This window comes from Coturnix japonica, chromosome 3 (assembly GCF_001577835.2).
Source record: "Coturnix japonica isolate 7356 chromosome 3, Coturnix japonica 2.1, whole genome shotgun sequence".
Classification (NCBI taxonomy): Eukaryota; Metazoa; Chordata; class Aves; order Galliformes; family Phasianidae; genus Coturnix; species Coturnix japonica.
In genome coordinates this window covers 46,502,827-46,518,120 of record NC_029518.1, presented here as the reverse complement: position 1 = coordinate 46,518,120, position 15,294 = coordinate 46,502,827, and the positions used below count along the sequence as shown (strand labels likewise).

The 15,294-nt window shown below is 40.5% G+C and overlaps 1 protein-coding gene and 1 long non-coding RNA gene across 10 annotated transcripts in view; one reads left to right on the top strand and one right to left on the bottom strand.

The window, feature by feature from the left end:
• The window catches only part of ARID1B (AT-rich interaction domain 1B), a 310,448-nt gene that overhangs the window by 14,415 nt on the left and 280,739 nt on the right, over positions 1-15,294 (bottom strand). For all 9 annotated transcript variants that reach the window (XM_015858267.2, XM_015858262.2, XM_015858265.2 and 6 more), the window contains 4 exons: positions 11,637-11,846; positions 7,979-8,183; positions 1,532-1,670; positions 506-678 (listed from right to left, as the gene is read on the bottom strand). In XM_015858267.2, the coding sequence (XP_015713753.1) occupies positions 506-678; positions 1,532-1,670; positions 7,979-8,183; positions 11,637-11,846 (727 nt within the window). The remainder of the gene's footprint in view (positions 1-505; positions 679-1,531; positions 1,671-7,978; positions 8,184-11,636; positions 11,847-15,294) is intronic.
• On the top strand, positions 4,998-13,071 carry LOC107311611. The gene is made up of 4 exons (XR_001554164.2): positions 4,998-5,102; positions 6,991-7,068; positions 7,390-7,625; positions 12,790-13,071. It is a non-coding gene; the product is annotated as an uncharacterized LOC107311611 (long non-coding RNA).

Here is a 15,294-nt window from a genome sequence, read left to right as displayed (position 1 = left end):
GTGTTTTAAACCTTTTGTCAGGGGGTGTCCAAATGAGAACAGAGTTAAGCTTTCCTATGTTGAAAAATATGTAAATTAAGACAGAGAGCATTAGGAGACTTGCTCAGTTGCACACACTGTTCAGCTCTTCCACAGTCAGGCCTGTTTCTTCACAGCTTCATCTTCTAACATCGAAGTTCAGCATCTGACATGCAGAGTTGCTACCCATATTCATAAAGCATACTGCATTGCATAAAATCTATCCCTAGAATTTATGCCATTGTTCCTGAAATTTGCTCCTAGAAGCAGTTTTAGGACACAGTTAAGCCTAAAATACACAGCATGACCCTGAGACGGGAAAATATGACCAGGGTAGAATGAAACAATTGCACTGCATCTCCCTTTTTGCTACAAGAACACCACTTTGTCAACAGCAGAATCAGCTACATGTACAGCTCATTCTGATGACTAAGGTGTCCTGATAACATCTATGTCAGTAGGGAAGAAGATGATACAAAGAAAATACCTTTTCTCATTCCACCAAAAGGATCTTTATTCGGCTCGTATGGCATCCTCCCCATCATATCTGGCATGTTTATTCCCTGCTGGTATGGTGCATTTGGCGTCATGGAGTTTCGCTTCGGGAATGCTGAATCACTTACATCAGAAAAGGGATCATGCACGCTAACTGCGCTGTTTCTAGCAGATGAGAAAAAGGAGGCATTAACATCATCGTGTATTCATAAGAGCTGTGAAAATAGACCAGACTATAAAACACTGCTGCATTTGTCAGTGATCGGCACAGGATACATCTGAGGAAGAAGCAAACAACTTTCACGATCATTAAAAAATCCACCCTTTCATTTTCCCAAGCTTATCTGGATACTTACCTTAACAATCAGGGTTTTTCACCTGTGTATGTTCCTATTAGCCATGTAAAAATCTAAACATTTAGGAAATTTCACAAAGCTGTGTTCCTCACAAACACATAAGCTTCATATGCTGTGTCAAATTAGCATTACTTTTTATCAGTTTCATATGTATTACCTTTCAAATTTACCAAGCTTTCCCTTGCTCTCCCCCTACAGACTAAACTACTTGATTACCTTCCTAATATCATTTCTGAAAGGGATCTCTTGGTCCATCCAGCTGAATCCTCCACTATCTCACTGTTAGTGTAATACTAACATATTAGAGATAATACTCTCATACAATACTAACATAATAGAGATAATACTCTCAATCTGTGCACCCAAGAAGGAAGGCTGCATTCTAACATGCTGCTACTGGGTTCAACCTCCCACCCCAATCTTCACATATTCACACGCTCTAGCTTGCACTAGTGCTCGTTTGATTCTTCTCTGCTAATGTAGCTCCTAATCCTTCCTCCCCTTCCTTCTCTTCCCTCCAGAAAAAGATGATTTTCTGCCACTTGTAAGACTGGGTTGGCTCACCACAGAATCAGATGAGTGCCTGTATAGTTGGGAAAGACTGGCTTTAACTGCTGTAGAGCAACAGCATAAGAGAAAATGAAGCAAAGCCCATTTCATACCTGCCACCCTGCATAGGTGTCATCTGTCCGTGAGGTGTTGATGCTGGTGTTGGAGGCTTCAGATCGCCTGGCACTTCAGTCATGGAATTACTGCCAGTAGACTGCGGAGTCTGTGGGCCTTGCAAGGAACCAGAATTAGCTGGAAGATTAGAGAAAAAGGAAATATTAGAAGGCAGTAGCCAAATTACTGCAGAAATAATAATAATCAGCGAGAGAAACTGGTTGTTTCCCTCATGAGCCTGCTTACACCATGCATCTCAATACTTTGTAACCTCCATAAAATCCTCTGAGATCAGGATATGCTGTGAGGTAATAGCCATCATCTTTCCTAGAATCATGAATTTAAACCACTGCCTGAAGCAACACAAATAGAAATCATCTAGATGAAGGATCATTTAAATCAGAGGTCAGAGGTACAAAGTTAATTGTCTATAGTTTACAACAGAGTAAATGAAAAGCTGTTCTTTGGCACAGCTTCTTTATATATATAATCACTGCCACAATACTGATATTTATAAAGCAAATTTCAGCCAGGAGCTTTTCCTACAAATTTAAACCACTGTATTAATATAAGAATATAATCTAATTTACTACTAAAAGGAAGACGTTTCTGAGATGAAACGTGGCTAATGGTTAGGGGCACAACGCAACACTATGCCATCTTTGAGACAATGTGGCAAAAGACCGAACTCAAGAAATTTAGGCCATCTGGGTTAAGAAGAAAGCATAACACTGTAATAATAGCAATGGACAACTTAACAAAATGCAGTTAGGATGACTGTAGAGCATGTGTAACAAGAGCAGGTCAGTTCTGCAAAAATTTTTATGTTGAGATCTCAGACAGCAATAGAGTACCTGCACTACTGTCCTCCTTAACCATGGCGAATAGAATCATAGAATATCCCAAGCTGAAAATAGCTACATTTTTGATGTGACGATGAATGGAGAGAAGCATGTAATGTTCTACTCTAAAGAGACTGAGCAGTAATAAGGACATTAAATGAATATATCATGTAAGCTAATGATAAATTACATTCAGAATAGTCTTTTAAAGTAGACAGTGCAGTTTCTATTTCCATACGAATACTGAAAAGGTCTTCTGACATATGATGTGGCATTTTTCTGATTTAGAAGGTGGTAGATGGGCATCGGTAACATTGCCTAAGCTTTGCATCAGTTTGCCCTTGTCTGCTTTGGTGCCTGAAACAGGAATTCTTACTCGTAGAAGAGAACTTGTAGGATACCTTTGTGTTATCATTTTTAAGTACCTTACTATTGTTGTCCAACAATTAACAAAACTTTAGAAATTACTGTTAGAGGAAAAACTGGAAGCAGCATAGGGGCTGATCTTCTCTATGTGAAAGAGAGAGTAGTTTATAATTGCCTCAGAATCCTAGAACACACATCACCCTGACAGGCAGAGCTTGTTTTTAACTGAAGAACACCCGTTTTATGTGTTTCATTTATATCTGTAACACATGTTCCACTATCTGGAAATCAGTCTCAGTAGCAACAGCATATGTAAAATGCACATTTTGTAGACCACACTGTTCCTGTTCTTAACTTTCTAAGGTGTGTTTGGATTATACTCACATTGTAATGAGGTTCAAAAAGAGTTCAAGAAAAGCTCTTTGTTAGCACTGACACAGTTACAACAACATGTGTAACAGCTAAAGCTACATTTGACTGAGGGCTTTAGTGCAGTAATAAAACATACATGTAAAACAATAAAGAAAATCATCACGTTCACATAAAATGAGCCTTTTGTATTTTGACCCCTGGGTGAGACAGGATCATTTTCCTGCCTTTTTGTATCCTAAGGTCTCCTGCACTTTAAACACAATGCTGGATTACTTCTAAAAAGCTTGAAAGCATTACTGAGTTGTCACACACCATCATCTTGTTATATTAGAACCATGTAAGAAAACATCTTAGTCTACCCATATACTTGCTGTAAAAAAATGATATTGCATCTCCCTGCACATTTCTCTGATGATTGGCTTTTAAGCAGCAATTAAGTTCTTCCCTATTCTACCTCAGCAAAGAAATTAATTCATATCTAAAGTAAATCTAAATAAAACAAGTAAAATATTCCTCACTATTTATGAGCTGTGTGAATATACAGAATCTTTCCTACAAATAAAAACGTGATTTTTAGATGCCTTTTTTACAAGGAAAGTTTTAAGAACAATAAGAAGATATCCAACTGGGAACCGGCAAGCTACCTTTCTATCTGCTGGGCGGTAGTTATAGCTGTTCCCTTCCACCTTGACTCTTTTCTAAATGACTGCTTTTAAACATATGAAAAATTGAAGGCAAATACTATTTATAAAAGGTGCAAAGTTTCTGGTACTGTTTAGTTAACGTACTTTGCTGTAGGCCTCTGTTGGGTCAGGCACAATACTATGGAGAAGGGACTGCTAATCTCTGGATTAGGTCATCAGCCACCACGAAGAGCCAAAGTGAGGACAAATATATATATATGTCATATGCTCATAGGCCACTGAGTAGCTCATCTACATCCTAGTAGAATGGGAATCACACTCCTTTTTTTCTTCAGTGGCTACTGCAAAGGTTGGTTAATTATTTTAAAGACCTCATATACAGTTGTAATGAAGACCAAGAAAAAAAAACAACACGGAGTCTGAGTCTGACTGAAGACTGTGGCACAAACAGAGGCCATCAGTGAGAAGTGAAGTCCTACACTCAGCTCACTCAATGGCAGAATCACAGCACTGCTTGGCCTTTTTCTTGCAAAGCCTGCAAAGCTGCTTTCAGGAAATACCCTTTATTTACCAGAACAAAAAGACACAGAAAAAAAAAACCAAACAAAAAAACCAAACCAAAAACCATTAAAAGAAGCGTTTTCTTGCCAGCAATTTTTTTCCTCTAGGAAAAAAAGAAAAAAAAACCACAACCCAGCAACCTCTTGAAATGCCATTAATATGAGGCCTGACATGCTCTCTAGGATATCCCTACCTTTTGCCAGAAGCTACAAATGTATACTCTAAAGTAAACAATGGAAAGGTTACTGAAGGTTAAGCACATTCACACTCTCCAGCCCAGCAGCCAGCTGCCACGCTGGGAGGATAATTTACACGGCACAAACCCAGTGCCCCACTCTGGCCTGCTGGGTGCACTGGCTATGGTGTAGCCCAATCCCCCTCACCCCCCACCCCCGGCGGGAGCGGGGTGCCTCTGCCTGCCCTCCTCCTCCAAGCCCTCACCCATCCATCTTCCGTGGGGATTCCCTGGCTGGCCTCGTCGCTGCATGACATCACCTGTCTGCTAAGAATAGCACTTCAGTCAGTCAGCCAAGACAGATGGGTTTGGTTACAGAGGCGTTCATCAAACGGCTGTGGAGTGCCGCGTCCCCCCCACTGTCCCCTCCCCAAGTCTTGTTTCTCTGCTGCCAAGGAAACGCTCCCTTGCTCTCCTCCCAGAACAGGCACATGTTCTCCAGGTCTATTGTGACTCAGTCTCTGCTGACATCAGGGCCGGCAGCTGTGTGTTACTCAGGAGCATCCCTCCCAGCTGTGCCTCAGTGCCCATCCTGCTCCTTTGGCACAGGGTAAATACCTCAGTCTGCATTTTTTGAGTCACACACACTAAGCTAACTGCAGCCAAAGATTTACAGTACATCTGCAGCTCTCAGTAGTGATGGGAAATCCCAACCATAGTGCTACAAGAACTAACACATGAACCCAGACCACTGCATTGCAGTCCCCTAAGTTCAACTTGCACATCACATCTTTCCCCTGAGGGGGCAGGGTCCTCCCACTGGGACCCGCTTGCTCCAGTTGTCACACTGTGTTTCCTAGCGTGCCCACTCTAATGCCCCACATTCAAAGGGTAGTTGAGGCAGCCACACAGCCACCCTTTGAACGAGGGACATCCACAAGAACCGACTTGCTCTGACCCTGTGCTTCTGCTTGTACCTTCCTGAGCACCTACACTAAGCGGGGACTTGATTCTCCTCTGAACCAAGAAGGTTGCTCATCACAGAGCATCTGAAATATTTATTTTCAAAAACGTTATGAAGATCAGCTGGTTCTTAAACTCTCATGACCCAGATCTCGTAGCATCAGCTGTACAACTAACAAAATACAACAGCCCCTCTCTGAGGCAATTCTCCCTCCTTCTTTTTTTTTTTAACCAAAATGCCCAAAGCACTAACACTGCCGCTGGCTCTCTGCACATGGATTTAGCTTCAAAGCTGCTCTGCCTACGCTGAGCTAGCTGCACAACAGACGTGAATGGTTACAGCAAGGACCCTCTGAGGCTACTGTTTCTTGTTGTATTGGGCTCCTCTTTCCTCTGAATGCCAAAGAGTAACAGATTATCTAAAATAGATCCACAACTCTACTTCTTTTGTGCAGCTGATGTTGGCATATACTGAAGGAAAAGGAGCGAGAAAAAAAGCTGAGTATTAGAGAGAACAGGCCTGTACTCTCTGCAGCATCTATACCTCAGCGGGATTTCATGTACTGAAGCTGAAACACACTGGGAAAGCCTTTCTCTGTAGAGAAGTGCAGTCCATTCAGTGACACGAGTTCTTTTCTAGCCAACAAAACAAATCTTGAGATCTTTGCTTGCTTCCTCCTCTACTAGTTTCTATGTCCTGCTGTGTTTTTATTTTAGAAAAATAGTTTCAGTTCCCCTCATAGGCAGCTTCCTTCAATGTTATGATAAATTTAAACTCAGACTTTGTCATTTTCATCCCTAGTGCCCTGATACAAAGGACTCAGTAAAATGCTACATCTGGTATTTCTGTTTCTTTGTTTCCTGTCTGTGTAGTTAAATAAGGATTCTTTAACTCAAACTTCAGCTGATTCACAGTGATTGTCCCTGAACAAACTGCTGGGAGCTGTGCTGGAGGGGGATGGGCAAGGGCAGATACAGCAAAGCACAGCATCCTTTCATTTTCAGTACTGCTGCTCAGTTTTAGAAAGAGATGAATTTTCTCCTCACCCTCCTTTGTCAGCCTCAATTGTCTTTTCGGGAATGACAGGGAAACACAACACCTTCTAATTTTTGCACTGAGAAATATTCTAGACATGCTATGCACATTTCAGACCGATAAACATTTGGGCTACAGGTTTCACTTCTTCTACTGAGTGTACTTCTCCATCTTCTAAACTCACTTTACAAAGTCACCTACTTATGTATTAGGCAATCAGCACTGGGGTACCTGATAAGCCTAAATGTTAATGAGGGAGAGGAATTATTTATGGATTTACACAAGGAAATGTAGCTAGGAAGATTTTAACTAAACACTTTCCCAAATCCTTATGCTGAAAAATACAGAAAAAGATCTAACCCTTATCACCAGCAGTAGTACAAAATGAAGCCTGCAAACCACCTGGGGAGGTTGCTGCGTCCCTGACTCTCAACTTCCCATTTTCTACCAGTGAAATAACAGAAGTTATCAAATACTTTTCTGTTATTGCCTTCTACAGGGAACTGCTGTAAACATTCCAGGAATTACGTTCTCCTGGCATTAACACAAGGTGATCTGCCTAACAGTACTTCTGAAGGTAAGTATTAGCAGAATTATTCTGTTGCTCAGAAAAGTCCAATAACCAGCAAATCCAGTCCAGATGTCAGTGTAATAGAATAATACTTACTACACCTTTTCTTAAGTGCTTAAATTTGTTGCTGCTGAAGATTTTTCCTTGAATATCACTCATGGCTATCAAATCTTTTGAGTCTTAAATTAAATTGATTTAGAAAGAAAACTGTGTGGTTCCAAACATCACACCGTACAAGTAAAAAGATCAGCCAAAATTAATCACTTCCAGTTTTGATTTTTCAGAGAAGATGAAAACAGTAATGCTAACAACTTATCTGGCATACAGGATTAACAACAATAGAAGAAAGAGCGTGTGCCTCCAGACTACAATGTCTGGCAGTGGGGATACACCACGCTCTCAGCTCTCTCCATCTGCCATACATTCAACACAAGCCACATCAGAGCAACCATCTGAGATCCACTCATTAGCCCAGCATCTGCCATCCTGCCTCCAACTGAAGTTGTGCTGAACAACAGCCACGCTGAAAATGCAGCTTCAGAGTCGTGGTAATCGATGTGCAGGTAAGAGGATCTCATCTTTAGATAAGTGGACAATCCTAGTGCTGGCTGCCTCACCTCATACAGCACAAGCACATCCTTGAGAATTCCTTCATTTTGACTAAAACAACATAACTCTTTTGAACCTTAAAGGGTATGTTGGCAGACACATCTTGAGCAGCGATCAGATATATAACTGTGGGTCACATATCTGATCTGACTCAGTTTAGGAGCCAGATAAAGTTTAAAAACAATGTATTTGTTCTTACAGTCTGTCTAATATTAGCAAGACACGCTTCTGAAGATATAAACGGCAACCTAGTGAATATCTGCGTTTAAAAAATGGTTGTGTAAGAGGCTGCATTTTTTTCACTTACCAGGAGATGGCGGCTGAATCTTAGGTTGTTTCTTAGTATCTCCAGTGCTGAACACTTCTGGAGGGGGCTCCTCCCCTCTCTCGATCTTGCACTCGAAGGCAAACAAGTACTGAATATACTGTTTTTTCAGGGAGCTGGCTGCACTGCTCGAAGTGCCAACGTTCAATGTTGTTGCAAGCTCACGCCACTTCTTGTTTTTATTAACCTAGCACAATAAATGGCAAAATCATTGGTTTGCAGCAAAGTGGTTTGTTTAAAAGTAAGGAGACAGAAAAAAAAATTAAAAAAAAAGTACTTAACATCTTGGTTTACTTTTTTTATTTTCCTCTTCTAACTAATGCTCATTACGCCCACATGCAGTAATGCATAGACAGCATTTACAGTTATAAAACCATTAAGGAACCTGCTGATAGCTACATAAAAAGCTTTGCTTGTACAAAGTCTTCTGCATGGTGCATCTTTTAAATGCTTTGCACTCTTCCAGGGCCTCTGCTCTTCAGTTAGCAATTTATCTCCAAGCAAATGCACACTCACTCTCACTCTGACACCCACCCACACCCACCCCATTCTAATTAAAAAGCAGCTTCTGAAAACTAATTTAAAAAGCAATAACAGCATTATTCTGCAATTTAAGCGTTTGAGCACTGATATGAAAAATATTTTTTTCTCCAGAATAGCTACCAGCTGTCAGACAGTTTAGCCTATAATTCCTGGTTTGAGTCCTTTCACTTCACAGCGTCTTGCAGGGACAGATCAATGATCCTTTGGCTAGATGAGATGCAGAGTGGAGCGAGGCCCTTTAATTAATTTTGGCAGACTTCAAACACACAGGGCTAGTCCAGCAACACCCTGTACTGCAGTGCTGACTGCACAACTCTGCTGTGAGTCTTGTTTGCAATGCAAGGCTGAGAATATCCAAAGATCCTCTCCCTGAGTTCCTCAAATACAGCTGATCTGTAGTAACAGCCTAGTTCTTTTATCATCCTGGATGATGCCACTGGCTCATGCACCTGCATCAGACAGGGTATTGTTTTTGCTGTACCATTTGATGCTCTGAAGTTCATTCGACCAGTTGTGCAATTGTTAGGTATGGTCCAAGGATGGGAGGGAACACTGACATAAATGGGCTTTGAGCATCTGGGCCTTTGTTGAGGAAGAATCCTGATTCTTGCGTGCCATGATGCTTTGTACTTGTCCTGAGGCCTGAGATTTTATGATTCCAACTTAACTTCACTAGCCACAAAGATTATCATTAGTTATACAGTTCCTATGCCCTTCTGCTAGCAAAAGAAATATTTCTTAAATTTCTCTCTGTGTTTAATAACATCAGTACTGCTGCCAGACTTCTGAGGATTAAATAGCAGGCAGATTGGCATGGTTACGCAAAGTGTTTTTATTTCTCTGGTAGATCCCGCAAGAACCCAAGAGTTAAAGAAGATATTTTCCATAAATTGCCCCTGCCAAGGCTTGAAATCCAGCTAGACAGCCCTTTGTGCCTACTGACGTACAGCTAAGTGGTACCATAATGAACACACTGCATAATGCAAACAGAAATATACAAGCCTAAATGCCCACTGCATTGCCATTTAAAAGAAGGCTGCCAGCAGCTGGTCTGCTCATGTTGGGACCCCATCAAAAGCACGTATTTGGAGAGCATGTACTGCTGCTGCACAGCGACGTTCCCTGTCACTCTCTGGGCAGAATCAGGAGATGTGCAGCGTAGCAGCTGGAGTAACAACTTTTTAGGAGAGTGTCACTCAGAAGCATTTAAATAAATCTCGTCAAGCAAAGCACTCTGCCTCACAGTAGGCCCAAACAGATAAACGTAGTGATCATTCATGTGGGCATACCAGCAAAACCAGGAGACCTTACTTTCAGTGTCAATTCTTATCAGTTCCGTAGCACACAATTTTGTAACTTGAGATCCTTCAAAAACCAGTCTAAGTGAACAGCACCTACTCTTTGGCAAAGCATATTATGTCTGTCATTGCAAATTAACACTCAGTGCCCCAAAATAAAACAAATTTCCATGTAATAAGCAAACACTAACAACTCTCTAGAACACCCCATTTGTCCCCCCTGCTTTATTTTTCATTCTAAGAGTCATGCTGTGGGCACAATCAGGCTGTATGAGGCAGAGCAGCTGCATGATACGATTTACCTGTAATAAAGTTTCTCAGCTAAAAGTAATCAAATCTTTATGATGCTGGGGGGCATGAGCTGATCACTAAAAATGTCAGGATACCATCTCTTGCCCATATATAGCATTTAACAACAGGCGAGGTGAAGTGTATTAGGTTTCTCTGCCTTCCTCTAATAACAGGAATAGCTAACATTTCTGGACTTGGGTCAGTGATTTAATTCAGCAGTCAAGTCCTGTGTTGTGAAGCGTACTATTAATAACAGCAGTAATAATGGTATTAATTAATGTTGGAAGTTTCTTTCTTGAGCTAACCAGATAGATCATTAAAATGTGCTCATTTTCTAAGGAGCTAATTTGACTTGCTATATTTTTGAGATAATATTTTCTAATTATTGTAAAATGATATATATTTAAATATTAAATACTGCATAGATATCTATCTATAACCCTATTTTTAAGCCACAGACTTGCAAAGCATTGTATATGCAGAAATGCTCTTGAATTCACAGAAAACAAAGATCTCAGCATTTCACAGTAGCTTCTAGCACCTGGCCAGACTGACCCTGTAGATGAAAAGGATGCTTTGTCTTTGTAAGCATTAGGAAAGGAGAGCTAATATCAAATACAAAACCTAAATTTGCAGATACCAAAAATTCACTAACTTTTGATATTGCCAGACAAGGAAACAATGTTTTGCTCTGTGGAGGTCAGTCATACAGAACCCTATGTATGTCATTTCCACGCATTCCTTTGCTAAAGTTCCAGTTAACTGGTGAGAACCACAAACGAAATCTTCTTCCATCTGTGGCATAGCAAGTGTGCTCAGGGAGAACAAGGTCACAGATACTGTACATTCTCTATTCTAATGTAGCACTTTTTTATTCTCAGCTCTTCCTACTTTCGTTCCCCTTCTTCCCAACTAAGAAATTCATCTTTTCTTTGTAATGATTATATTTGTACTGTAAACCAAAGTATCCTGTGTTTTCCAAAGACAGGAAAAGCACAGTCTGTGTCTAAGACACAAGTGCACTGTATAGAGACTAATGAAAATAAAAGATTTGGGATGAAGGACTACATTTTCAAGAATCAGTCTACCACTCCCCTGGAGAAATGAAATGATTTGCCCCAGAGGCAGTACATCTATCTGGGAAGGTTGGTTTCTAAATCTCTTTTCTTCCAGCTATTTCCTTAAAGCTCTATCATCTTCTTTCTACATGTGAATTTGATGCAATGGCCTTTTCCTTTCCCCTTCTCTTAGCAGCATTACTGGAATACACTGAACCTGCAACAACAATGAACTGTCCACACCAATGATCGATTTTCTTTCAAACTGCAGACTTTTAGAGCAATCATGCAGCCCAAGATGAACTTCAGACAAATATAAAAGCACAAATATGATCAAACTCTACTTAATTCTGTTTTCAGGGCTGTAAAAGCTATTGTCTAACCAGCAGGAAATATTCTAGAAAATGGTGATCTGACTTCTCCGAAAATTTGCTGTGAGGCACCTCTCACCTGCGCTAAACCTCCAATCTCTTTGACGCAGACGTACAGCCTGAACAGGTCCAAAGGCTTCTTGCCCACAGCTGGCAGACTAGCCACAGGCGTGCCCCTCTCCTCCATGAATGTCAGATACCGGTCTACCCACATCTTGCGCTCTGGTTCATTTCCAAGTTCATAGACTTTTGTGATCTTCTCTCCAGTTGTGGTAGTGGAACTTGATTTCTGCATGGCAAAAAGAAACAAGAGTTGGGGGAAGGGTGGGAAGGGGAGGGAGAAGAAAGTAAGAAACTCACAACATTGAAAAAGAGAAGATGTCAAACAAACTAAAGCTATCACACAACAGTCAGGAATGAAGGCTACTAGTTCAGGCACAAACAGTACATTCTGTCCATATACTGAAAATTCAGCTTTTTAATTAAAAGGGCCCAAACTCCCCATTCTCATGTTTCTTTAACCAATTTGAACTTTGGATCCCAGAAGGCAAGTTTCTGATGTTGCCTCATTTCATTTTAATAACAGGTATCTCTCACATAGTGCTTCTCATCCACTTATCTCAAAGTGCTTTGCAAGCAGTAATTTAAGCAAAATTGAAAATAAGTTTGTCCCACACAGCATAAACTAAAACCAACTGATCAACGCTCTTTCTTTCTACCCTAAAAAGGGCTAGAAGACCTAGAAGTGTTTCAACGGAACAGCAATAGCACAAAGATAGCCTAATACATGAAGTACAAAAATCTAGTACACTGGGGAGTGGTACCCAATTTAGAGAGTCATAAATGGTGATGCTTTACTGTCTGTTCACATCATTGCTGGCCTAGAGAAAGATGATTAAGAGTGCCTACAGTACAAGGACATTGGTGGCACTGCTCTTTGAGAACCGTGAATCAGCTGCCTGAGTCAAAAATGTTCAGGAGTAGGTAACACTCTCCTCACTTAAAAGACAACAGAAGATGGTCATTTCACATATCTTGCCTTGGGAAGAGAATGTGCATTGTGACCTGAGCAAAAATGGGATTCACAGCAATCAGAACTGAAGTACCATCAAGAAAAGTGAAAGAAGTGGAAAGAGCAAAAGTGCAGGCCTGAACCCTTTCTCTTGCTGCTATTCTGATGACAGCTAACAAAAGCTCAGGCTATCTTGACAACCTTTTCTTCTTTTTTCTAGGGACAGAGAAAGCACTGAGGCTCCTACACAAGCTGGAACACGTAACTTCTCACCATATCCTCTTTTTGCAACTGAAAGCTGGGCTGTGTGCCATGTGTGGATGGACCACACACCGTCTAAGGCCCCTGATCGGACAGCAGAGAGAAGCTGTTACCTCTGATGGCAGACCCTCCCACTTGCACAGGGTGAAGTGATTTGCCCTGCACTGGAAGATGGAGTGGCTTAGAATTAAACACAAGAGAGAAAGACTGATATAAAGCTTTAGGAAAGGAGCCAAATAGATGAAGGGAAACATACTTTTGTATAGTAAAATCCTAAACTTGCTTATTGACTGCAGTAGGCGCGTCAAAATCATCTAGTCAATCACTCTTTTCCTCCTTTGCCTTTCCTTACTTTGAACAGGAGACAGTACTGCTCTAAAGGAAACAACACCTTAATTCTAGTCGAACACTTCTAAACAAGACTCTAGAAGTACCACATGGGTGCTACAGCACCAGCCACTTGTACATGCCCCCACACTGTGATGGTGAACGCTGGCACTTGACACCATGAAAGATGCAGCATAGTAGCATTCCACTGCCAACGATTTTAAAAGCATTGCCACCATTCATCTTGCACATTAGCCTGGAAAATATGACAGGCTCTGTATCTCCCTCCAGCTGAAACTTGGCAATACTGGAGGAGAGCCAGGAGAAAAGGAACATGAAGCCAAGAGAGTGTGATCCAACAGTTCCATGAGCCATTGCTGTTCTTTCCAGTGAATGGATATTCACTTTAATTAAATAAATAGCCTCCCGTAAAGTTTTTTTCTTTACTTCCTGATATTGCAACTGTCTTGCAGTAGTCCTTTCTACAGTCAGATAATATTACCTTCTTCGCTTAGAAACAAGACACTGCTTTGAAATTACTTCAGTCAGATTCAGTTGTATTACAAATCCTAGTAAAGTCAAGGCTGAATTTGTTTTACTAATATTAAGAGGCTGTCAGGAGAATATTCTGACATGTCCTGCAGATTTTGAATATGCAGTGGAAGCACAAACTGGTCCTGTAATGGCAACCACCTTTCTCAAAACATCACTTGCCATGTATTCAGGTGTTTAAGAGAATTAACTTTTTTCAATAAATATACTTTGTCAAAGATTTTTTTTTTTTTGGAGGAGGGTGTAGTGAGGGCAGTAGGCAAGTCATATTGCAGCTAGTATGATTTTGTAACGTCGGCAGACAGATGATTTCATAGACTCAAACAGCAGAGAAAACCAATGCTACTCCTCTACCAACTGCAGTAATAACAAATCTACTTTACTGTCCATCAGCATTATCAGTAATTTTAATTCACACTTAGGAAGCCATAGAACTCCAGTAAAAATCAGGGTAGGAAATTTCAGCTTTTATCCAGGAAATACTGTATGCCCTTCTATTTTAACATGCAAGGCAACAAGGAAGTTTCTATTTCAAATTTATGGTAGCTCACCATAAAGGACATTCAGATTTACCAGTTTTATGTTTTGGTTTTTATACGGTAAGATTCTCTTCTTCAAATCAGACTCAGAGCAGAAAGGAAATGAGTATAGAATTTTTCATTCTGGGTTCTTCCACTGTATGTCTCAAATAATGCTGCTATTCAGCAATGTGGCAGCAGGCTCTAAAATGACAGTATAATCTGAAAACTTTTCACAGCTTACAGAAGGTAAGAAGTGTTTCTTACTGTGTTAGCTTTCAGGTTGTCAGGCTTTGTAAAATGGGCACAATTTTCTTCTAAAATGAAATGTTAACTTTAGAAGAATGCACTGGTGGGAAAAATGTTATTCCTCAAGAGTAAAGATCTTTTTCTCTGCTCCTTCTTTAATAAATGTAAACATATAAAAATGACAGATGTGTGCAAACTAGTCTACACACAAACTTCAGATCCACAAGGGTGCATTCAGCTGGAAGCCTAGATCTGCCTATAGGTCAATGTTAACTCCCAGAAAATACAGGTTTATTACAAGATGATGCCATTAACAGATCCTTAGCTGAAGTGAGTCCAAGCAAGGCAATGCTGGAAGAAAAAAGATCACGAATTTTTCTTCCACAAATGTTTTGTTCACAATTTTGGTGGTAAAAAACACTGGTGCAATCTTGTTGTATATTCCTTCATTAACTTAGCTGTATCCTACTCTGCCCTCAATTCCCATCATTCTACAGATGTTACTTCCCATCTTTAAATGGATGATAAAAAAACCCACAACAAAACAACAACAAAAACCCAACAACAACAAAGAATGTAGATGCCAAAGCCAATTCCCCCATTAAATTTGCCTAACCCCATACTTTATTTTCAATACACCTGTCCCTCATTAAAGTTGTGTAGCTTTAATACAGACTGTGGCATAGTGAAGCTACTTAATCCTTCAGAGCAACAAAAATTTCTTAATCTGCAATTTTCACATTAAGGCAGTGGCAGTTGTTTCTGCACATCTCCCAAGCTACCTGCATTTACAGAACTATCTGCAGTTCACTTCCCCC